This window comes from Coloeus monedula (genome assembly GCF_965178545.1).
Source record: "Coloeus monedula genome assembly, chromosome: 18".
NCBI lineage: Eukaryota > Metazoa > Chordata > Aves > Passeriformes > Corvidae > Coloeus > Coloeus monedula.
The window spans coordinates 16,309,041-16,334,438 of record NC_138798.1 but is presented as its reverse complement, the minus strand read 5'-3'; the positions used below and the strand labels follow the sequence as shown (position 1 = coordinate 16,334,438).

At 42.5% G+C, this 25,398-nt stretch overlaps 1 protein-coding gene across 2 annotated transcripts; it reads right to left on the bottom strand.

Annotated features, from left to right (window-relative positions):
* Positions 1–4,801: 4,801 nt before the first annotated feature.
* SUDS3 (SDS3 homolog, SIN3A corepressor complex component) lies at positions 4,802–25,187 on the bottom strand. 2 transcript variants are annotated; one of them, XM_082293154.1, is made up of 12 exons: positions 24,782–25,187; positions 23,196–23,265; positions 22,214–22,269; positions 21,815–21,886; positions 19,688–19,707; positions 18,985–19,141; positions 16,997–17,092; positions 15,277–15,338; positions 14,368–14,389; positions 13,597–13,702; positions 9,594–9,678; positions 4,802–7,974 (listed from the first exon to the last, which is right to left on the bottom strand). In XM_082293154.1, exons 1-12 carry the CDS (start codon positions 24,939–24,941, stop codon positions 7,876–7,878), a joined length of 1,005 nt encoding a protein of 334 aa, XP_082149280.1. In that variant the 5' UTR covers positions 24,942–25,187; the 3' UTR covers positions 4,802–7,875. The 2 variants fall into 2 exon arrangements, with proteins under 2 accessions (XP_082149280.1, XP_082149281.1); XM_082293155.1 differs by having other exon boundaries at positions 9,609–9,678.
* Between the last annotated feature and the right edge of the window lie 211 nt (positions 25,188–25,398).

Genomic DNA, 25,398 nt, shown 5'->3' with positions numbered 1-25,398 from the left:
TGGAGAAGGGACAAGAGGGTGACACTGAAGAGACAATGCGCTCAGAGGTGTAGGTGAAGTTCTGACATAGCCAAAAACCTACAGCAAAGCCTTAAGGAAGGTTAAGCTGCCCTCAAGCCTAGAGTAAAAGCTAAGTTGAGGAAGGAGAAAGTAATTTCTAGGTGAATTACAGAGCCAGCCCTCAGCTTTTGGCTGATCATTGTTCTCCTGTGCCTCAGCCTGCCCGACTGAGCCATCAAGTTTGTTCTCATTTACTTCTCTCTGTAGAAACCGTTGAGATTTGTATTTCAAAACCACATTGGGAGTAAAATCAGTGGCGAGACAGGCAGCAGCAGGCACTGGATGCCCTTCACAGCAGCGCCCATGCAGGAAAGGAGGATGCTCTGCCCTGATGCTGGGCTGGCTCCTCCCGCCCGCTCTGCTCAGCAGCCGGCGATTGCCACAGCAACAGAAACAGAGGAGAAAAGTATTTCTCCAGAACGGATTTGGTTGCTTTTAAATGGATGAACATAGGAGAGTTTGTTTATAAACGTCAAGAGCAGGTCGGTGTGAAATTGGAAATGCAAGAGGGGTTTGGCTCTGTGAGCAACACGCAGAGTGAGGGGATGGAACACCTGAGCCGGGTGTGGGTCCGGAGAGCTGCAGAGTCTCAGCACTCGAGAAACCTTGTCACTAATGCAGACAGTGCTGCTCACCCCCTCTGTCCCCAACTCCACCACAGGGCTGAGCTAGAGTGATCTGCCTTCCCAAACAAAGACCCTAGTGCTGGAGTTCCAGCCCCATTGCCAGCAGAGCCGTGCAACCACACAGCAAACAGGGGCAGGGAGGTCGAGCACGAGCCTGTGCTCCGCCCCAAAACGGTTTGAGAGGTTCATTAAACCAGTTAATGGTGCGGGAGCAGCACTGACACCATGCCGCCCATCTCCTTTGTAACAACGTCCCAAAGGACTCGAGCATTTGGCTGGAGCTCTAAGGGACACAGGAGCTCTCAGGAGTCCGGTCCAGCTGTGCCAGCAGTGAGAGCGGGCAGCACATCCCAAAAAACACAGAAGGTAAAAATCCAATTCTTGGATGAACAGCGAGGCTTTCCATGTGCTCTCATGATGATGATGGCTGGGTTAAACACCCAGGCAGCAAAACTCACCCTCACCGCCTGCCCTCACAGCAGGCATTTGGGACACAGCTGCTCCCTAAAGGAGACCTCGGGGGAAGCAGGGTGAGAGCTAAAGAAGCACTTTGAACGGTCACATTTTTGTGATTGTCCTGGCAGCCCCTTCACAGCACACTCAGCTCACTGAGGGAACAACTGCAGCCAGATAAGTGACAGGCAGGGTCGAGGACCAGGACAGCTCCCGGGTTAGAGGCACATCCTGCAATCCCCAGTGACAAACCACGTACCCAGAGCCTGCCTGGCTATGCACCACATTCCTCTTCATCTGAGACATTGATTCAACCAGGTACTTGGCAATAAAAGGCTGCAGAAGCAGTGAAAGGGCTCACTATAATACATTAATTAAATAAAGGTAGCAGTGCCTCAGAATTTAAGTGAATATGCAACACCACCACTGAACAGGGTGTGTAACACAGCACGGTTGGGTGGCTGAAGGAGAGGGCTCGTGCCTCTGCTCGGCTGACTGGCTGCATCCATTAATTATATCCCCATTAGGCAGGCAGGAAATGCTCCCACCAGCAGCACCTTCCTGCTCTGTCATTCAGCCCAGGAACATGACAGATAGAGCAGAGCTGAGGCATAATCGAGATGGAGCACCTGCCAGGCAGGATGGATAGGGAGGAACCCCTCTGCTTGGAGGCTGTGCGGGTTACTGATACCTTGGGTTAAGTGACAAGATAAAGAGACCGTGCATGCTTCGGGAAGGCCACAGCCAGTGTTTGAGGCTGTTCACATCTGTTACAAGGTACGTGGATGAGATTCCCCCCGAGGCCCTCAGCACTGGGGTAGCAGAGGCTGGCACAATTCTGCCACATCCTTCATGCTCCCTTTGGCCCTCATGGGATTTCAGAACAAACGACGCCTTCAGACTTCTTTGAGAAAGCCAGCTTAGCACTGAGAGGTGTCCAGCCCTGCTCACTGCTCCAGAGACTCCTCACTGGGCCCATGCACAGGGTGCCCAGAGAAGCTGTGGCTGCCCCATCCCTGGAAGTGTCCAAAGCCAGGTTGGATGGGGCTTGGAGCAACCTGGGCTAGTAGAAGGTGTCCCTGCCATGGCAGGGGGCTGGAAGATGACCTTTAAGGTCCCTTCCAACCCAAACCATTCTGTGATTCCATGATTCTCTCCAAGGACAGTCCAGAATCTGCCTTTCATGCCCTACCTCCCTTGCCCAGATGCACCACACAGGCAGCCCAGGTATGAGAGCACCAACACTGCAGTTTTGCACCCCAAAATATCTGCTAAATACTCCCCTTCACAGCACCTGGAAATGGCAGACAAGCAAGCGCCTGTGTCTACTCAGATGGACAAAATCCTCTAAGAGCAAAGCCTTGCTGGGGCAGAGCCACTCACTGGGTTGCCACCAATTGTCCCTTCCTTGGAACAGACAAGGGTTTATCCATCATCAGGGGACAGACACTGCATTTCTGTATTTCACCCAGACTTTCAAAGCTCTCCAAAATTGTTATTTCAATGAAGGAGGAAACAAATCAATAGTTTTGAATTCTCTCGGGGGAGAATGAGGCCAAGAGGCTGAGGCAGAGCTGGTAACAACCCTACCATGTTTTATTTCCCTTTCCTGAACTGCAAAACTCCAGGCTTGGTCCAAAATGAGACCTAATCAATACTCTAATGCTGAGATCCCATTACACACTGAGCATCCCTGGCTCCCAGGTTAAAGGGTCAAACTCTCCTTCATGTCTTAGTTTTCCAGACAGTCTTAAACCAATTGTTTCAGCAATTCCCAATCTCAATGGATGAGATTTTTACTACCCCAGAAATCCTTTCCAACAGAATCTTTGCCTCCTGTTTTTATACCCATTTTGTGCAACTGCGTTACACGATTTAGGATCATCAGTATTCAGAGTCTTCCCCATTACGTGATGCCTCGTGATGTGTGAGGTTTGGAATGTTTCTTCTCTAAATCACATCAGAAAAAAAAATATTCCTGTGGCTATTAGGTAGTGTTACTAAATTTTAGTTCATGGGCAAAAGGCTATTTCTTCTCCAAAATGAGTAATTCTTCAGTGTTAACAGGAGCTTGACATGATCAAGCAGCTGCCTTCAACTGTCTGACAGATCAATTAATTGTTTATCAAACACCATTAAAAAAAAAAAAAAAAAGGAAAAAGCCCAAAACAAAAAACTTGACTTACCTCCTCATTTAATGATGGAAGCAGTCATGGAGCTCCATACATGTGTCCTGAGCCTGTCCTCCAAATCCATGTCAGCCAGTGCCACCAGTCTGTTCACTTTAAAACCCTTCAGTCACCAATTTCAAATAGGATTTAAACCATCAAGCAGAAACCTTGACTGAAGACACCAGTTTTTCCCCTGGACTTGCATTTGTATTTATTTTTGTTAAAGCTTGTTAGCTCTCATGACCTGGGCTGGCCATTAAACCTGCAGAGATCTGCAGGCAGCGCCCACCCTCCAAAGAATCCTGAACTCAGTAAAAATAAGGAGCATTAATAAAGTGAAATGAAAAACGTGCATTTCATCACTATTCTGCCTTTTTTTCCCCCTCACAAGATTCGGGGCAGAACATGGGGATGCAAATTAGAACTAAATGAAAAATGACAAAGCTACCTGAGGCATCCAGAGAACTGATAGCTTTCAAATGTGAGATTGATGGAATAAATCAGCAGCTGCTTCCCGTGGGTTACAGCTCTCGGTTCCAAAGCCCTCCAAATGCCTGGCTTTGCTCAGAGCATTGCTATTTTAGAACCAAAGGCTCAAGTAACTCTTCCTGTGCTGCTGTTCAGCATTTTAATTATGTGAGGGGAGTTGAGACACCCATCCTGTTTAGATATACACCATGGAGAGTATTTTGCATTTCTTTTGTCACCTAAATATTATTTAAATGTTGGTCCCAAGGTTTCTTTGAGCCACTCTCCCCTTCTGCTTATTTATTAGCATCAAATTAGAGTAGAAAAAAAACCCCAAATATTTTGTGGGGGTTTTGGTTCTCATAAACCCAAGCTGTTCTTTGTGCCTATTTAAAAATTAAAATCAGTATTTCACAGAAAAGCATTCTTGCATAAAAAGGAGGAATCTAAATAAACAGAATTACTCCACTGTAACGTGATAAGTACTTAAGTATTACAAGATATTTTGGCATCCCCAAAGTTTGAGCTGATTTTAAATATTAAAGGTGTTTTCCACATTCAGCAAAACATTGCAATAGTGGAATTCTTTAACTGTATGAAATTTGGAGTTTCATTGACAACAGGTTTTCAATAAATCATAGAAAAAAGAAACGTGCGTTCTTCTGTTTTCTAAATATTTCACTGTATATTAAATTCTTAGTTTTAGAATTGGGCAAACTAAAAATAGTAGCAGCAAACCTTAGACACCCATTCAGATTTTCTGAATATTTCAGTGTTTGCTTCTGTGGAACAAAAACCCAAAAGCTGCTTTTTCTTTTTTCTGAAGGAGGAAGAACCTCAGTTATTCACAAGGGTCACAGCTGTTTCTTGCTCTTTTAGGCTTTATTTTCTTTAAATTCCCCAGAAATTTACAAAAAACAAGGCAAACAATTAAGGTTTCTGTCATTAAATCCCTTTCTCTCTTTACAAAATTCCAGGCAGAGCACATAAACTAAAAAAGACAATTTTGTGTATTAGCATTTGTCCTTGGAAAAAGCCTCTTTGGAAACCTTTCCATGAGTATGATGTCAAAAAGCTCCTGGAATTTGGCTCCCTGATCTGGCTTCCTTCCATTGGAACATCTAATGGCTGGGGGGGGATGTCTTTTTTATTTTACATGTATCAACATCACAGTCCATTGCTCAAAGCAATAAAAAAAAAAAGTTTAATATGAGTCAACAGCCAACTGCAATTTAACCCTCAACAGAAGTCTATTTTTGGCAGAAGGTTCACCTTTCTTTAAAATTACTGTAATGACGAGTTAGAGCCATTTCCTAAATTTACTTTGAATGCTGTTCATAATGAGGATTAAATTGTTTCATACCTGCAGCAAAGTTGTTTCTGTTCAGAGGGCTGGGATCCTTCAAGACTGATGATAAGCAGGCAAAGAGCAGACAGAAAAGCCAATTTTCTCCTAGAATTCAAGCAAGACCTTGTCCATCTCCTTGAGTAACTTGTCTCTATTTTTCCAAGCCGTGGCAGGAAATCTTCAATTCTACAGCTGATGTCTCTACTCTTGATCTCCACATGCCTCATCCTTGCCACAGAACTACTTGTGCATCCTTTTAGGATTTAAAAAAAAAAAAGGCATTTGCTTCCCTGAGTGCACAGCAAGGCACTGCACTTTATCACTTCCAGCCCTGCAAATGGCTCAGGCCATTACAGAACAGCCTGCCAGGATAAAAAAAATACAAGATACAATATTCATTTACTCTGTGAGACACATCTACTCTATGGCGATCAACAAAGGCAAGGCAGACTTTCATTTCATTAAGAAACTGAGGATGAAGTAGCCTATAAACAAAATTCCTTCAGTGTAGCAGTTAAGTTTGAGCCATTTCCAACAGTATAACCCCTACTCAGGGCTGCCAAAAGCAGAAATTAACTGTTCAAAGGCTGACCCAAGGGCACTGGGGAAACTGGCAAGGAATTCTGACAGACGGAGGTTGTACAAACCTCACACATCATTCCTGGAGACACAAGATTGGTGTGAAAGAGTTTGAGACCAGGGTTTGCCAACTTCCACGAGGAAGCAGTGCCCTGATTCACCATCAGTTCATGGAGCCCCTCTTCCTGTCCAACATGTGCTGACATCCCCTCCACATTTCTATTTTCTTATTAACATCTAAAATTACCCCAGAACAGGGAACACCACGGAAGCAGATGGCTGTTGGCAAAGTATCTCCCCAAAACTGAACCTAAGTCCCCAGCTATTCTCACAAATACATATATTGATAAAGTGATACAGACAGGAAATAAATCCTGCTACTTCCTTAGCACTTTTTATTATTAGAACAATGTTCATTTAAAGACTCAGTAACAAATCCTGTCTGGTACATCATCACCTTATCAAAAACCTGTGACATGTGCAGAGAATGTTAAGTTATATTAAGTAAGCTGTTAAACTTGACAAAATCCAGCCTGCTGCTTTCTGCCTGCCTAAGCTGCAGTAGAGATGGCACATTGTCAAGGGGTGGGAAACACCCTCTCCTTCCTTGCCAGAGCTCCAGATCCACTCAAAACTCCAAACACAGCAAAAATCAAGTCAGGTGTCTCAGTCACATCAGGAACTCAGCCATCACACTCCACTCCAGACCCACATACAGGCATCAGTTTTTGGGATGTGACTGTCACCCAACTGGAGGAAGGAAATGGGCACAGTCATTGCAGCTCCCCTCCCTTTACTCCATTTACCCAGACACCAAAGAAAGGCTTGACAGATGTTAACAAGAAGGCAGCTCAAAAGCAGAACCAAAAGATGCCTCAAAGTGACAGATATTGAGAAAGACAGAATTTACAATATTTTGACTAGTAATCAAAAGGAGCACAAAGTTGTTCTGCACAGAAGGCAGAAATGTGACAGCACTGCCAGGGCACCATGTGGCTCCTGCCAAGGCAGTCACACATGGCATTGGTGGTTCCAGCCATCAGTGAATGACTGGGAATAATAAAGGAATGCCAGAGGCAGATCTTTAAACACCTAGGGAGTACCTTAACGTCATTATTTGGGCATTTTCACTTGTGCTGCAGGAGGGCAAGCGTAGAAACCCAGGGTTACCTCCTGTAATTAAAAAAACCTCCATGGGGAGCCCTTTGCAAAGCATTTCAGGGAATGACGGTTCCAGCTAACAGCACATCAACACCACTTTCTACTCTATACCAGGCTCCTTGGGAGGATACTACAGATCCCGTATCTCCTGTCGGCAGGATCCCACCTGTTATTCTGAGCATCCACGAAAAAAGGGAAATTGATCTTTTGCCTCTCTACATCTGTGAGTGATTATAGACACATAGAGTTTATACAGCCTTGCTATCTGCAAAATCCAGGTAATTGTTCCTTTAATTTAGTCATCCACCTATTCCAGGTAATCTGTATCAGCAAACAGACATACTCTGCTTGTTCATTGAAGGGTTTTTTAATGTGAAGAGAAATGGAAGCTTCTGACTAACCACGCATGACTCTGAGCTACATTAAAATCACTGTATTTTCAGCAGTTTCTGAGCTGTTCACACCATCCTAAAAAACTCTCAAGCGCTCCAGTCTTTCAACAGTCCACCCAATAAAGCTGATGTTATGCACCAGGTATTCTGGAGGCATCTCTCAGCTGCAGCTGAAACCTGGCAGGATTCATCTTTTGCCCAAAATCCTGAGCCTTGCAGGAAAACAAGGCCAAAAAGCATGAATAACCTCAAGCCTTGACAAGCAAAGCTTCGTCCACGGGTCTGACTCCCAAAAGAAACATGATGATGTTTTTGACATACGAGTCCCATCTGTGCACCATGAAACAACGATGAAGAGGATGATGCAAAGTCTTCTCAAACAGTCAAAATACAAAGAGAGCGTACGGAAGCTTGATGCAAAATCCAGAAATAGTCCAGGGCAGTGCTTGGGCATCACTAAAGGTTTAAGGACTACTGGGGATTATGTGGCCAGCCACAAAGTGTCTCGTCAGAGGTCAGGACTGTTCCCTGCTGCTGGGAGGAGTGAGCAGCCTGTGAGCCCCTGGCAGAGGTTTGGTGATCCGTCAAAAACCAGGAAAGGGCCGGGGAGAACAGAGTCAGGCGGCCGAGCGCCGGCGGATCACGAACACGCCCCGCTGCAGCTGGCCCAGGTAGATCCTCATCTTGGTGCTGTCGCTGGTTTTCCTCACCCAGATCTGCAGGAGAGAAAGAGCAAAAAGAATGGGGCAGGGTAGGGGAGAAAAAGGGAAAACTCACAGAAAGCAATACAGAGACAAATTAACTGTGTGTCTTAGTGGCAGAGCTGAGCACCTCAGGGGGCACAGATCAATGAGGTTAATCCCTTCTCCCTCCCCACGTGAGGCATTTGCAACCTGAGCAGAAAATGAAATAAGGTATCTAAACTTCACCTCCTTAACTTCCTGCTCAGAACAGTCCTCAAGAAAAATTACTCTTTCAAGCACCACCAGGAAAGCAGGTTCCTCCTGCTACAGTTCACAACAGAACCGTGGCACTGAGCTTTGCCTAATGAAGAGTAAGTCTCTCTAGATCCACAGATCATAAAATTATCTATCCTGGGATTTGCCCAGACAAGTAACTATTAGTCAAATGAAAAGCTTATTCTGATTCTGTTCCATGAAGCATTTCCCACAATGTACCACAGAAATCGTGTCTGGAGATAAAAGGGCCTCTCTCTTAAACACCTGCATGGAAGGATTCATACCACGTGTTCCAGAGGACAAAGTGCTGCCACCGAGGCAGCCACTCCAGAGAGTTTTTGACATCCCCTTCAAGGTGTTTAGATCTAAAAACATGTATTTTAAAAATCAAGTCTGAGCAATTTCCTCTGCATTATATCCTTCTGCATTTCAACATATTTCAATAAATACATTGAGCAATAATTATCCAGCTCTTAGTACTGGAGTCTTTTAGGAGGGAAATCCAGTATTTCCTACTGCAAAGGATTATAAAGTTATGCTGGCCTATGATTTACACTAAACTTTTCTTTTTTATAATTAGTTACAGGTCTGGTGCAGTAGATTGATTTAACTCCTATTATTTTAGTTATAAATTGACTTTATTAACAGGACCCCTCAATGTAAAATAAATTTAGTATTCGCCTGGATTTCTACTTCAATTATTTCTCCAGAGAAATTAAAATCAACATTCATTGATAATCAATCTCCCAACGGCAACATTTCCAAGGATTTGGCATGTTTTGCTTGCTAAAAGAATTCAAAAACCCACAAATTTTGAACAACTGTAGGAAACAAACAAGTACAATTTTATATTCTACCACAGTATGATGGAATGATACATTAGTTTTGCTACATTACAGTAATAACTTTAAACAAATTTTAATGCATCCATGAGCACACTACCACTGGTTTTATCTGAACACCCAACTGAGTGCCACAACTGTCACTGAAAGGGAACAGCTGTGACACAAACAGATCCCACATGCAACTCATTCTGGGGAAAATAAAGTGTTTTCCCTTAGCTGCCACAACAAATTAAAGTTCCTTTATTGCCTGATTGAGAAGTGCACTCAAGTCTATTATTTCTTTCCCTGAAGTGTCTGGAATCTGCAAGCAAAGAACAAAGTGCTCCCTTTTGCCCAAGTGCTGCAGGAGCTTGCAAAATGTAGGATTATCCTTCAGAAACAGAGCACATGTCTTCCCATCTCAAAAAGAGATTTCTCAAGTCAGTTTTATCTTGGGTTCAGCTTCTTTACACACCAGACAGAATCTATCTTTAGCCCTTACTGGACCCCTATCTTTCCCCCCTTTCCTGACCAATAAAAGCAGCCCAGCACCTCGTTGGCACCCACAGAACTGATCACACAGCTGATTTTTGTGTTCTCTTTAGACTCCAGGTAAATAGCTTGGCTCTTGTGGTACCTGCAAAAAGAAGAAAAAAAAAAAAAAAGAAAAAGAAAAAAGGAAATGCATAAAACCATTATTGATAAAGCTGGACAGAGTAAATGTGAAGTCTGCCTTTCTTTCCACACAACTTTCTCCATCTTTACAAAATAGTGGGTGATCTGATCACACACTCTGCATTTAATGGTATTTTGAAATGCAGGAGGGTCTTAGTTCACTGAAAACAGATTTCACAACTGCAAGGGGGAGAGGCAGAGCCCCAGCCACAACCCAGGGGAACAGTGACTGACAACACACCCAAGCTTCAAGGTTTAATCCAAGCAGCCTTCCCCATTTCAGACACAGGATGGATTTCAGAAGGCAACTCCTTATCATGCCTGACAAAATATGACAGAGCAAATCACAGATACTCAGCTTATTCCCCAATACAGAATTACTAGAGCACCACCACTAGCAAAAGTGAATTACCCTCAATCAGTGCAGTCTGTGCATTATTTAATGAGACTTCAAATTTCTAATGCTGTCATGTTTTGTGAAAATACTCATAATGGTAACTAATGGGTAACTGACTTTGTAACGAGCTGTAAATGCCCGCCATAAGGAGGCCATGACTAAGCACATCCACTTCATCCCATTTTAGATCATATTTTAAGCTCTGTATTGTTCTTAATGTGTTGTGTATAAAACAAAGCCTTTGAAATTTGTAACTCTGAATTGTTTGATTCCATGGACTTGCCTCTTTCACAGCCCACATTTGTCTCAGTGCTGCAGTGTGCCAGCCCCAAAACCCCAGTTTCTGTTCATTCTGCCTCATTCTGTTCCATAGGCAGAATTAATTACACTGGAACAGGTGATTTTTAAGTAAATCATCTTAATCAAGCAAGCACCAAAACACTTTACAGTTATAAAAGCATGACTGTAGTTCCACCTTTCCCCTAATCATGATTTTATCTGGGCAATCCAAGCTGCAGAACCCCTGCACAGATATTCCCTCAGTAGCTACCCAGTGCAACCCCCTGCAGCCTGACTGCCATTTGCAAAATGCACAGATTAAGTAAATCTTTACAGTTATTGCTAAAATAACCATACTGTACATGTGGAAGTCTTCCAATGGTTGATTCCACAATCTCTTCCTACTGGCTCCTGCACTCAGAATTTTCATAGTGTTTGCCAGTAACTGGAATGAGTGTCAGCTTTGAGCCTTCCAAACACACTCATTACCCATGGAGGGAGGGTGGTGAGGGAATAAAAAAATCCCCACATCCTGCAACCTTTAAAACAATGGTTGGGCACAGGTGTCTTTCTCCTTCATTTTGACAGAAACACTGTCAGTGGGTTCCAGGGCAGTGCAACAGCAACAATGATCTGAGCCAAAAAAAATCTCAGTTTAGCAAGTCCAGATGTCATTAAATGATACCAAGGTACTCAATAAACTACTACAAACCCAAGGCCTCACTAAGATGAGACAAAAATCTCAGTCCAGCAGTGCCCTACCATGCCATGCTGTGAGTACTTAAGCAAGGATCTTGATACAATCAGCAGGAGTGCAGGAGATACCAGGGCAAACAACAGCTCTCAAGTATTCTGTGCCCACACAGACAATGAAGTATTTTTTCCCCACTTTCATTTTTTGATTACCAAAGCTGATGACACACGTCAGAGGCTTCATTCAGCCCTTGGATTTCACATCATGAATTACTCTCCATCAGGAGATTAATGTTAATTGTGCACAGAAAAGGCAAAGAACCAAGTCAGCAGTGTTTCACTGTAGAGTTGTCTCAGCTGTCTCACGCTCCACGCTCACAGAGACAGGGCAGCTGAAGGCACAGCACCCTGGTGCATTAGCTACCTGGTCAGGTCTCAGCCTTTTGCCAAGTTTATGTATCCAGAGAGAGACTGAATTGAAGAAATTACCTCAGATGAAAAATGCAATGGGGTTTAAGTCGGCTTTCAAGAAAGCAAAGAGCCAAACAACTCTCGCTGTTGCAGCAGGTAAAACACACTAAGTGAGGCAAGCAGAACTAATTCCATTTCCTGCTATAAAATATTTTGCTGAAAGGCTGAGATTTCCAACTGCAACTCCATCGGAAGATTGAAAGAAATCCCTCTGCATTATTGTATGCAGCAAAGCTAAAAAGCAAAAAGATGGTTGCTTTACAGGAACTGTGGTTTAGGATTTGCTGGGGGAACACAGAGCTCTGAGGATAAACTACTGAGTCTAATTCCACATTCACCTGAAACACTCCACTTTGGAGACGTCTGTGAAATGTCTCTGCAAGACCTCATGGGGTTCATTACTGGCCTTAAACATTCCCTGTTTTCAGGTAATTGTCATGCAGGGCTGCATCAGGAAACAGAGAAAGTCATTCCTGGGCTGTCAGGTTTAGGATTTCTGTGCATGCCAGCACTCTTTATGCACTTTAGGAAGAATTACCCTCCCCCTACCAAGAGTTACTTCATTATTTTAAAACACCAGCTACTTTGCACAAGTACTATTACTATCAATCCAAAAAAATCTAAGCAGGATTATTACAACCAAAAAAAAGGCAAAATACTGGTCTTAAACCAGCATAAGAACAAGGCAGCCAGGAAAGACAACAGCTGGAATTCCTGACAGTAAGACCCCCATGACAACTGAATTCAGCAAGATGAAAGTATCTGTTAAGTGGTTTTTCTGTCCCAGCTAGATAACCTTCAGAGAGAGCTGGTGCTTTGGTGAGATTCATCTGGGCTCACTGAAGCTCTTCCAGGTTTACATTTAATGGCAAGTTTTGAGCTTTACTGACAGATTACTTCAGATGCCTTTTTTTTCTTTCTTTCTCTTTTTACTATGAACACTTTTCAAGTACTCCATATGCTTCAAAATTCTGAAGAGTTTATTCATCCAAATATATCCTGGGGATAGTCACTTTATACACAAAAAAACTTTATGAAAGCAAAAAAAAAAAAAAAAAAAGGCACTTGATGAATCTGTGGAATAAGTAGCCTGTTCAGTTCTTACCTGCTTTATGCTTCATGGATGTTTGAACTGCAGGGAGCAGCTTTTATGAGAGCTGTGTACACTGAACTCTCAATTAAACTGCAGTCAGAAGGAAAAACTGACCAACTGGCCAAGGTGATTGCTGTGTAAAAAAACAGCTTCACACCTACTTCTGTGATAAAATTACAGCCTCATCATGTGTTATGCTGAGGCACCAGAACACTGAAGTAGGCTACAAATAAGCAGATGACTCGCAAATTGCTTTCTGCTCAAGGAGTTCAAGATTACCCCCTTGATTATCCAGGTTTGCAAATCTCATGGATTAAGTTTAAGATCTATTAAGACTCCTCTGCAGAATTTAATATTTTCCTTGTGTTTTGTGAGGCTTGTACAGCTGTATGGCCATAAACCTCAACAGACATAAATCCAATCAGCAATTCTGAAGTTGCCTCTCCCAGGTGGGTTTGATCTTTAAAGGTTATTTGGATTTATTAGAAGCATTTTTCATCCTGAGCAGCTGGTGGACGATTTCTTCTGCCACCTTGTGGAATGCTGGGAAAACTGAACCTCAGGAATGTGAGTGGTGCTGACAGCAAATCATGGAGAGTGTCTGTATCCAAGCTGGGCAGCTTCAGTTACATACCACTGTGGCTGCTGCTGGCTCTCCTACCTCGTATTAGGTTTGACTTCCTGACTGCCACAGTGGGCCATAGAAAAGATTCAAGTCTCCTTTTATTGGAGCCACCAGTTATCTCTGAAAGCCTGCACAGTGTAAACACTCCATCATCACCTCTGCTTTACTGGATCAATGCTAAGCCTGTGCAGGGAGCAGCAAATCTCTGCCCAAAAGCATTTTGTCCACCAATTCTTTGATCAAAGCCATTTCTCTCTGCAGCCTCTGCCTCCTCACTACTTAACATTCAGACTGATGAAAACAGAAATTCCCCAGGCCTCACCATCTCTTGTCATAGTAGAGTTTTCCATCTTCTATCCGAGCTTCAAATCGCTGTGCTGGAGACTCTGCTGGTGTAGCTGGGAGGTGCTCGGGAGAGGAGGGGGAGGCTGGAGACAGAAGAGACACTGGTTAAAGACCAGCACGAGTCCATCAGCAGCACCTCTGACTGCAAAACTACAGTTAATAAGGTCATGTGTACAGAAATAACAAGCAGAGAAAACAAAAACTCAAATATCCATCAGGAAAATATTATATATTGTGATGAGTAACTCGACCTCTGCCTTGAGTTAAAATATTCACTGAAATACAGCATTTATCTGAAAAAACATTTATGGATAAGTGATGGGCAATATGTCCTTGATTTTGTTTTAGTTATAATCCACAGTTAATTAGTTAAATATGGTTAAAATTACTGAGGCAAGTTAGTCCCACTCTGTCTTGAAATAAAGTGTACAGGCACATCTAGAGAGCTGGAGGCAGATTGACCAGAAGTGGTCAATCCCTGAATAGACCTGACAAGCAGACAAGGTGCCCAGATGCACCTGAATGTAATGGAAAACCTCTTTTCACAGCTTGATTGTTCCATGCCCAGGCATTTCAGCCACCAAAGATGCACATGCCCCCCTTCCCATCCCTGACCAACATCACCCCACAAAGCACCCCACAAAGAACAGCAATTCCACAGGCAAAATGCACAGCCAAACATCTACAATACCATTCTCTGTTCAGAACAGCACCCCTGTGAACAAGTTCCAATGCATCTGTAACTCACCTGGTCTCTTGGGTGATTTAAGCTACATGGGAAGAGAGTAAAGCAGTGTTAGAGATCTAACAGGAGCCACAGAAGCTGCAGTGCTAATTTCGGATATCTTACTTTCCATGCTCTGAGTATTTCTATTTTAAATGCTCTGTTCAGTGGCATAACACATAACCAGAGCAGTGTGCTATAAACTGCCAAAGGTACAGATAATCAATATAATGATACAAAAGCCCAAAAACCTGAACTTCAGAGCATTCAGATAACCCACTCAAACGAATCAAACCCATCTAACACACTATTTTTGAACATCATACAACATTTCTCAGGGTACACAAAATACAGGAGATAAATCACTAGGGAAACCTCAACAGCTGGCACAAAACCAGTGTCCCACTATCATCCTCAAATGCCTTAAGGAGCAGCTTATATTCTAAAAAATTAGATAAGCCTTCAAGTGTTCAGCAAGAAAACAGTATGTTAATCCAAACTAGAAAAACTATAAACATGCACACTGCCCCCTACCCAGCTTGCTGAAATACTCTGACAGCAGGGAGGAAAAAAAAATTAAAAAACCTACCCCACACTAAGGCCTAAACCAAAGGCGGACTATGATCTCCCAGAAAAACACACTGACATCTGTTCAGCCATGAGGAAGAAACTCCTTAACATAGCTCATCCCTTGGTTCAGACAAAAGGTAACATTTTTAGGTGACAGTCATTCTTATTAGGTTAATTAAACCTCAATAAAAAGGAGGAGATACCATCTCACTAAATCTTTTATTGTGCTACTTCAGAAGGCCTACAGGGATGAAATAGTCCCACATCTCAAAAAGGAACATAAAAGAGATCTCTGTTCTCTTCAGAGGAAAGCATTTGCCTTCTCTTTAAAACAAAGAAATACCATCAAACAACAATCCCTACCTTATTCAGCGTCCTTAGGTCCTCCATTATTTGCTCATCAGTCAACAAATAATTTAGCTGAGGTATCCAGAATTAAGGTTTCCATAAACTCTTGACAAGCAAGGCTGAAAATTAAAGGTCAATGACATTTCACTTGACTAAATGTAAGCCAAAAGGTTTCCAGGATTTTAATAAATGTCTTACTTGAGCTTTTTTTCTTTGTCAGAGGAATTAATATAAGTCCATCCCCACTGTCTTAGCAGCAGAGTGCAAAATAATTTTAACTTATTCAGACTCAACCATCAATGAAAAACCTTGACTGCACTGACATTGACTTCACAGAGGCATCAAGCACCAGCATTTTCAGTGTTTTTCATCTTGTATTTCTGTGGAGAAGAGTCTGTGAGCTGAAACAACAGACTCACTTCAGGTTTTTACAATGAAGCTAAATCCCACTTAAACCTAGTTAAACAAAACTTTGTGTGGCTGGGGATAAATAAGAGCCTACAATGCACCTGAAAACAAACCCAAAACCTGAGAAAATACAAGTAAGTGTATGATAATCTTATTAGAGGTCTGCTGTATTCAGTTTCTTCAAAACAAGTGTTTAGCCAAAAGTATTCAAAGTATTAAACTAAAGTTAACAGTTGTTGGGCTCCATTGCAAGGATTTTGGCTCTGACAGACTTTAATCCTCTCCCAGTGAGCAAAGGCAGAGACTTTCATACTGTGGCTGCTGTATCATGCTCAATTAGCAGGTCATGTTCACCATGAAACTCATTTACTTTGGATGAGATAGGGGCACTAATAAATGACTTTTTTTTCCTGAAAGAGTGAACAGAATCTCCAACCAGAAGGAGGTTAATTGAAACTGGAGATGCTCATGACCATCCTGCATGAACTCCAAAAGTTCAAGGTTTGATATTGCCTTCAGAAAATGAGAGTCACTCAGATAAGTTTTTTTTAATCTAAGACATACAAGTTTAGAATCTAGTAAGAAGCCTCTGCAAAGCAAATATCCTTTCCTTCCTCTCCAGGTGAATTTATAATACAAATAGAAAAAGTGCCTATCCTCACAGAGGAGCTAAAAACGTATTTCCAGAAGCCAAGGAACATTTTAATTCTGAGACATGCAGCAAGGCAGATGCTAAGGATTACACAGACATGTTTTTCTGACTCTTGTGATACATGAAAACAAGATGAATCTTCATCTTTTCTCATTCAAAGAACAAATCTAGCACTCCTTGCTTTTGCTATGCATCTCTGGATTGGAGATCTGAAGCCTTTATCAGAAATTGAAAAACTAGTTTGATATGACAAATATGATCTTTCTGGTAAATGCTTTGTCATGTCTTGAAATGAAAAAAGCCATTTACTATCTATGGAATCAATTATCTCGGCATATATATATGTAATGTTCATTTAAAGTTTTTCTTTTGTGAACTAAATTGCCTGTAGAATTCAAACTATTCTCACTGACAAAAAAAAAAAGTTATCTCATGATACTGTAAGGTTTAAGTTAGGATACCAAGGGATCTCCAAACACTGGTTTCTATATATGTATTGTATTATATAACTACTGTATTGCTTTAGCACACATCATACAGGACAATTGTGCTTCACTATTTCCCAGGTTAAAATCTGAACCTGACATTTCATTTCATTTTCCTTGCTGTACAAAACAACAGAGGGGTGGGTAGCACAGTGGCTGCAAATCCAACAGTGACTCCATGAAAGGATATCAGGGGCAGGTTTCCTCCTCTTGTCTGGGATAGGAACTGGATCATTTGGTCGCCGTCTCAGTTTCCTTGTCATAATAGGCTTCACTTCCATTGAATCTGTAGAGTAATGAAGTTGGAGAGCTGATAAGACCAGAGAAAAAGGAGTAAGCAGCAGCAGCTTTCTACACAAGGCACAAGGAAAATAATCTTTCCTCTTTCATACAAAAAATTGCCTTTTTTTTTTTTTTTTTTTTTGTGATAGCTTCCAGCATGGAAGTGCTGACAGTGAATCTAAGTTCTCTCTCCCATCAGGTCACTGTTCAGTGCTGCAATGCCATGGTTACAGCTGCTCCAGGTACAGATAAGCAGCACAATGATGCTACAAGGATTCAAGGCAAATTCTTTTCATGCTAATGTTATCTGCTTGGGAACAGAGCATTTAAAAGGCAAAGTTCATGGAGTTCTTTCCCAACCCAACCTGGATCATTAATAGCATGTAAAACATCAGCTACAAATCAATTGCGCTCTCATCTACAAGGCAGAAAAACAGCTTTGTCAAAAGATTAGAGAAAATTTCTGCATTGAAGACTGATACAAGTCTGCTGGAGTGATTTCAAACAAACAGTATTTAAATTCAGATTATCTAAGAATGATTAATGAAATGAGCCTAATTAATAACACACAGAGCAGCAGTTGACAGGAAGTAAACTGCAGCATATGCACTGAGGAAAAACAAGAAAGTCTGTTAAAAACTTAAAACACCAGTCTCATCATCAAGTAATTATCTGAACTTCGTTTGTCCGAATGTCTACAGGTAACCTTTACTGAACAACTTCACTGAAAAATCTTGCAACTCATTCCTTAGTTCATGAAGTTATGTTGAACTGGCAGCCAGGAGACCATATCATAAATGCCAGACACATCATTCCACCTCCCTTTCTATGTGCTGAGATTTATTTGCTCATCTCTAAGCACCCCTGAATCACACCCTGGGTAGCACTTCAACCTGTGAAGCCCCTTTGGCTCCCTCTAGACACTAAAACCTTGAGCAGCTCTGCACGTGGAAAATACACCAAATTCCTTCTCTCCTCATCTCAAAGGTGAACAAGGATGACCATGAGACCAGACTTCGTAAATAATAAAAAGTTACCAGGGAAACAGCATAACTCAAGCTGATTTCAAGTCCACATCAGCCCTGAGAGTTTGTATGAAGCTAAGAGTACCATTTAATATGCCAGAACATGGTTTAATTCTTACTTCTGAGTATTCATTAAATTGCTAGTTTATATAAAAACCTGTAGATACCATGCATTAAAGGTGTAACTCATGGACAGGCCTCGGCAACAAAACCAACATTATCAGTCCATGAAGTGCAGGAGTTGCTCTCAGAGCATCAAATCAGACTTTTGGTCCACTATCACAGCAACAGAACTCTGCAGGAATAATTAACCCCTGACATGGCTCTCCTGTGTCCATTACCACAGAGCACTGCAAGGCACCAAGGGTACCAACTGTCTCAAAAAAATCTGTCCATTTAATATAAATTTTCTAGAGCCTGGACACATATGTAATCCACAAATCTATTTTTTCTGGCTTTAAGCAGCATATTTCAACCTTTATTGTTTGGCTTTCTTCAACTACTTGACCACCCACTCCTGCAGGAAGACCAGGACACAGCTTCACAAGCTGGCATCACTGGTTAGGTCAATACTGTGACATACCTCAATAGTTTTACTGCTACATCAGGGAACCAAAGCAGCGTCTTTCCCTGCATATAAGCAAGCCCATCATCCACTCTGCTGCTTGATTCACCTGGTAGCAATCACAGGTCACTGAATTTTGAGCTGCTTTCTCCATTAAAAGACCCTCAATTTGTGTTCTGCCCCTCTTGGCATTTCCCATCAGCAGTCTGTGTAAACCAGCACTGCCACCTTTACCTAAGCACTGCCACCTTTTCCTAAGCAGAAGCAGAGTGGATAACACAAATGACAGGTGCTTATCTTCTTTACCTCCTGTTAATTCCATGGTTAGCTTTTCATTCTCAATCATCTTCTTCTTCTCTTCCAACTCCGCTATCAGATTTTCCTTAAGCTCAATTTTCTTATCTTCAAACTCCTTTGCTGCTGCTTTCTTTTCCTTCACATAATTTTTCTCCACCTGATCTGTCTAATGCAAACCCAAAGAGCAAGAAGGTTAATTAAGCACTCAAGTTAATGATATCACAACAGCTTTTCAAACATTTTATTGGTCAGCTTTTCAGTTCAAAACCGGTGTGAGTTCTAAAGATTATCAATATTCACAATCTACAGAAAAACATCTAAATATGATTATCGTGCTATTATATTGGCAAAAGAATTCGTTGTAAAAAGACATTTTAATGTTGCATAACAAATCAAGTCTCTAGCAGAGAGCTCTGCAGATTTATAAACAGCACTTATCACCTTAAACACCCGTTTTAGACCAGCCCAGGGCACAGCCAGATACAAGAGGCCAATAGCAAATATTTAATTCTACTTTAACAAAAGCGCAGAAGTTACTTGAGGTAATACCAGCAGTAAGCTCTACTACATCTCAAATGTAACAAGCCAGCTTGAGGAAGAAAATTTCTTTTAAGCCTTCTGGGAAAACAAGCCCAAACACAAGTTGATAAAACAAGGTTTATGCCTCTTCCATCTAATTAATGCATGTTTTTGATAAATTAAGAGTACTTACTTCCAGCTGCAGGAACAGTTCTGAAACACAAGAAATACTTAATTTATTACCTTCAAAGCTGCACGAAATTACTTCCTTAACATTTTAAGCCATTGAATATTGCAGCCAAGACAGGAAGTGAACCAAATAATGCATGTACTTATCCAACCTCTACTCTGACTTCACAGCTTTATGTTGAAAATAAAGTGACTATGAAAAAGTTCCACAAAAATGCACTGTTACTAGAGGTTTTTTACAGATTGTCACCACACTGAAAAGCTTCCAGTATTCTACGCTATTCGGTTCAGCTACTATTCCCAGAAGTACTAAACAGGCAGTCCATCTTCCAGTTTAATTAATCAACCAATAATAGAAACTTGAAATATGCAGCTAAATATTCAAAGTTTTAGCCAACTTCATGAATCTCAGCAGTGACTGGTTCACAAATAATTCTGCAGCTGTCAGAGGCTCAAATGTGTGATTTCAGGCTGGTTAAGCCTGGGGCAACAACAGAGTTGTTGTGCAGCACTGAGGGTTAATTGCCAACATATGGCAATGATTAGTTCAAGTCAGGCCTATGGATGAGGTGAGTGGATTTCTGGGTGTGAAATAGTTCTGCTGATGATGCTTGTGCCATCTCTAACAACTTGAGATTAAGCAGGATGGGACCCTTCTTGCATTTCTTGGAGGAGTAATGCCCAAACCAAAATTTTTACTCAAAATAGCGGCAACAAAAGCAAACTAAGGCCCCTGATCAGCCCTCAACTCACCACATTTCACCAGCATACTAAGCTTTGGCAATACCTGAAATAGTAAAAACTTCTGCAAAGATCCCAAGCTTCAAACATGTTTTGGAGAAGGCTGTAGTAGCAACACTGTACTACTCCACTATTTTAAAAAAATTTTAAAAAACAGCAATAGATACACACCAAATATGAGAATGGTGCAATAAAAATCAAACTTCCTATTTGCAAAGCATAAAAGCAACATTATGCAGACAATCAAATACAGGTAAATCTAAACTGTTGTTTTAATAAACCTCAGCATGGCAAGGACAAGCATAAAAGACCCTTATTCCCGTAGTACAAGCAGCTGGATTTTTTAATCATAAAATTCCAAGTGATCACCACCTGCCCTCCTGTGGAAGAACTCTGCTGCTGCAGCACTGCTCGTGGCCAGCCAGAAATACCAGTTTGCACTTAGGCTTAATTTTACCAAAACAGCCAAGGCTTGCCAGAATGCAGCTCTAGTGCATATGAAATGTCTTTCTGAAGGTCCTTTCCAACCTAAATCATTAGTGAAATTCATCTCAGGGGACATATTCCTGTCATCAAGAAGTTGTTCAAACCAGTTCAGTTCCTCAAGCAAATCCTTTACCTTCCCAAGCACTTTCAGAAATACAGAATTGCCTTCTTTTTCTAAAGGAGGAGCAGCTACATTTCCTATTTCCACACAAAGCCTTCTATAAAGGCCCTGCTTCAATATCCAAGGTAAGAACTACCTGAAAGTGAACAAGTAAGAGTGAGGGCAAGCAGATGGATCTGATTCCCAAGCCATTCCTCTACAGCAACACAATAAAAACAACCAGAAGGATGAGCACTGGGCACTTCAGAAATTAACTTGGGCCTTTGCTCCTTGAAACAGAGCAGAACACAAAGTCCAGACAGCCCATTCCATGGCACAGTCATGCAGAACAGTTCCAGTAGCAAATCCTCTGTATTCATTGCTCCAGGGCATAAAACAGATCTTTGGGAAAGCACCTGCTCCTAACTTCCCACTCCTGCAAACTGAAGGAGACAGGGCACCCAAAAGCTTCAGCAAGGGCCACAAGACAACAAACCAAAGTGGGAGACTGAGGGTTAGGCAGATAAAAATAAAATAATCTTTTTACTTGTGCTGTTTCACACAAATTAAGACTAAAACTGTTTATCAGTCAGCAAACAGTGCTGATCAAGGGAAAAAAATTATCAAGGTAGAGCCTGTCATGTTTGGTGGACTCTGAAAAAACCCTAATATATACCCAAAGATCCGTCTGCTCCAGCAAGTTCCTCTTCTTTAAAGGGCAGAATTACCTCTTTTTTACTTCAGGTGTTATACAAGACACACATTTAAGTTATTTGCGGTGTTTTAGAGAGAAATTCCATTTACCTGCATTTCGTATTCTTTCTTTGTACTGTTGGTCCAACTTTTTCATCCTTTTCTGATACTCCTGAAGAGTACCTAGTGGAAATAAATTGTATATTCCCACTGAATTATTTTTCCCCAAGTATTAAATATCCTCAAGGAGCCATACACCACTCAAAGCACATTCCCAGCTTTTGTGAAAAGGGGATTACTCCTTTTAAGAAATGTTTTAGCACAGAAGCTTAACTACAAGTGGAGTTAAGATGGAGAAAAGATGGGAAGCGGCTGGATTTTTAACTCTGCAGCACAGCTGAGAGCCAACGTGCAGTGAAGGATACTGCTCACATCTTTCAAACCCGCCCTCCTTCTATAACATTTGGAAAGTGCTGAAAATAAAGAACAAAGCTACTCTTCAAAGCTTACCTTCCTGCAATTGCTGTAACTGCCTCTTCAGAGATGCCAGTTTGTCCTGATACATCCTGCAAACACAGCATGAAACTTTAAACACCAAGCACACATAGTTTATTCCACCATCTCTTTAAGTTACATGTTTACACAGAATCAAAAACTTTTCAAAACTTCAAGAAACAAATGAACTACAAACTAAAAGAATTTTATTCAAATGAAAGGTTCTCATTGTTTTAAAAATTCTGGCACTTCTTTGGTTCTACAATGGGTTTACAATTTGGGATAAAATAGGATTTTTTTTTTTTTAATGTCAAAATCTTAAAATGACATTTAGATCTACAAACACCAGAAACTTCACAGCAGAATCATTCTTCCACTATTTCAAGTTTTATTATCTGTGTATTAGCTCCTCACATTATTAAAAAAACCACCAAAGTCTATTCCTGGCGCTGCTGCAAACCTGCCTTTCTTTTACCACACATCTGTGGTTTAACACTGGCCAGGTCTTCCTGACTTGTATAAAAACAGGTCTCTGCCAGTAAGCAAGAACTCAAAATACTGCAAAATGCTCCTAAACACCATGGGGAAACTACTGCAAGTCTCCAAAAATCCATTTCTGATTCAGGACTAGAATTCAATTGTTTAAGGCATTTGGACAGGCATCTTACTTCTCCTTAACTTATCTAAAGCAGAGCCTTTATTTTACTTAAAGGATCTGTCTACAGCAGGATCCATTTGCAGCTGCTCCCAGAACTCATAATTATTTCTTTGCCCAAAACAGCAGCAGCCCTTAATTCCCTGAATTTATATAGAACAGAGAAAGTAACTGGGGGGAGCAGAAATACAAGTGTATGGACTCATGAGCTATTCCATTGGGGTAAGCACTTTGAACTCCCCATCTTGGCCCAAAATTTTGCCAAGTTTTAGGCAATAAACACCCCCAAACCCACAAATAAACAGAACTTCACCTTACTTGCAATTTGAATGGGTTACTTACTGTTCTTTCATTTCTACAAAGTCCTCCTCCTCATGCTTTGCCAGGTCTGTTTCGCTGGCATCCTCAGTGTCTAAATGTGGCAAAAAACAACTTGTTAAAATTTAAGAAGTATTTTTAAAAAACCCAAACTAAGTAGTAAATTATTTAAAAACAAGGAAACAGGCAAACAAAAAAAGTCCCCAAACCTCAGGCAATTTAACAAAGACAACCTGAGAGATTAATTCAGGATTGAAATGAAACATCTCAGCTTCCTACAACTGTGAGTTTTGCAGTGCAGCTTTGTATCAAGTCTGAACAACTTCAACTTCAGAGAGCCTGGGAATTTCTTCCCATTTAAGACAACGGGCTCTACATTAACACTCACACAGGTGAGACACAAACAGTCTAAAGACTGAAAGACATTCCACAAACTTGTTACTAGAGCTCCACCAACTCAGTGCTGCTCGGATTGACCACAAAGATCTCACCAAAGAGAGCAGTTACTAGCTGGGATCTGAACTTCTCAGCTACACTTCACTTAGAAGTACTTCAACATTCAAACAAATACCAGCACTGCCATAAAGATAGCTGCATCTTATAAATAGACAGTATAAACTATAAATAAAGTAAATCACTGTGGGATTGCTAGTTTTCTACTAAGACTTTTCAGGCTTCCCTTTATAATATGTGGGTAGCTAAGAATCCATTACCTTTCCAAAGAGGGGTCAGTGTGCCTGGACTTTATAGGGTACAGATGAGAAACCTAAACCACAACTAATTCCCTACACATAGAAGGGGGGCCCAGCCCCTTAAACCAAACCTTTCTCAGATTTTTCTTAAACTACAAACAAACAGTTTAAACTTAAGATAAAATTTAACATGCCAAAGATAAACCAACAAGCTTTTTAACTGCAAGAAATGTACTTAAGTGTCTGTATCACCACAAAGGACTTCCATACTGTTGTGAGAGCCCTCATTGACCCTGTCACCCTCTGCATCTTTAACATCATCTCACACATAACCAGACCAGAGGGGATGGAGATCTCTGCTGCCAGCAACAGCCACTGTCCAAGAGTTCTTCTACATCCCCCTTATCTCCTATTTTATGCCCTCTACACTCCTGGATACTCTGGGTTTTATTAATTTCTTCTTCTCCCCCGCTCTCAGGACTCCTACTGTCACATCCTCCTGCACTGCTATGCTTCTGTCCACACTTTCTCCTCCCTTAGCCGCCTCCTTCCCCCTCCAAACTACGGAAATAGAACCAATATACTAGATTTCTCCACTGTTTCCACCCTGCTGTCCCACTCAATGCCCCTGCTCAGCGCTCTCCTGTGTCCCACTGCCTCCTCCTCACCTGGGAAGCCACAACTCCACCTCTCCGGTGGCTTCGTTGTTCTACTCTTCCGCGGGGAACCGCTGCAACCTGACAGGTAGGTCCTTGTTTCCTTCGGGTGTTCTCGCCGCTCCGAACCCTTTAAGCACCCTGCCCTTCCCCAAGCGCCCTGCGGAGAGGTCCCCTCCATCCCACACCCCCACGAGAGCCCCCATTCCAACCCCCTGTCCCACCCCGTCCCCGGGAACCAACCCGCCTCCTCCCCACACACCCTCGTCGGAGTCGCGGGCCCGGGCGCTCCGCTCGCCGTCCTCCTCCTCGGCGCTCTCCAGCTCCTCCTCCTCGTAGTAGTCGGGCGCAGGGGCCATGGCAGGAGCGGGCGGCCCCGGCGGGGCTGCGGGCGGCGCGGACACGAGTCCGGCCGCGCTCATGGCCGCGGGCGGGACGGGACGGAGCGGCTGCCGCTCGGCAACCGCGGCGGGAACCGCGGCCGCGCTTCCGCTTCCGGGCGGCGCCGGGGCCGCGGCGCCCCCGCCCGGCCAACGCGGACCCTGCGGGCCACAGGGTTACGGGTTCGAGTCCCGGCCTCGCCCAGTGCGTGCGACGAAGTTAAACTCTGCTGGCGGTGGGATTGAACTCCTCAGCGGATTGTGGCCACCTGGGCTCGCGTTCGTGGACCAGGCTCTGCTCAGAGGCGCCAAGAGACAGAACAAGAGCAGCGGGCAGAAACGTGCACAGGAAGTTCAACCTAGATATGAGGAAGAGCTTCTTCACTGTGCAGTTAGCAAGCAGTGGAACAGAGACCAGAGAGGCTGCGGAGTCTCCCTCACTGGGAATACTCCAGAACCGTCTGGACACAATCCTGTGCCACGTGCTCTGGGATGACCC

What these genes read in the sequence shown, in the direction of transcription:
- SUDS3 (XM_082293154.1), bottom strand. Translation starts at nt 24,941, where the DNA reads ATGAGCGCGGCCGGACTCGTGTCCGCGCCGCCCGCAGCCCCGCCGGGG. An exon ending in GTTACAGCAATTGCAGGAAG is followed by an intron (nt 21,887 to 22,213) that starts GTAAGCTTTGAA and finishes TATTTCCACTAG; the next exon opens with GTACTCTTCAGGAGTATCAG. An exon ending in ACCTAAGGACGCTGAATAAG is followed by an intron (nt 14,390 to 15,276) that starts GTAGGGATTGTT and finishes CTTCCCATGTAG; the next exon opens with CTTAAATCACCCAAGAGACC.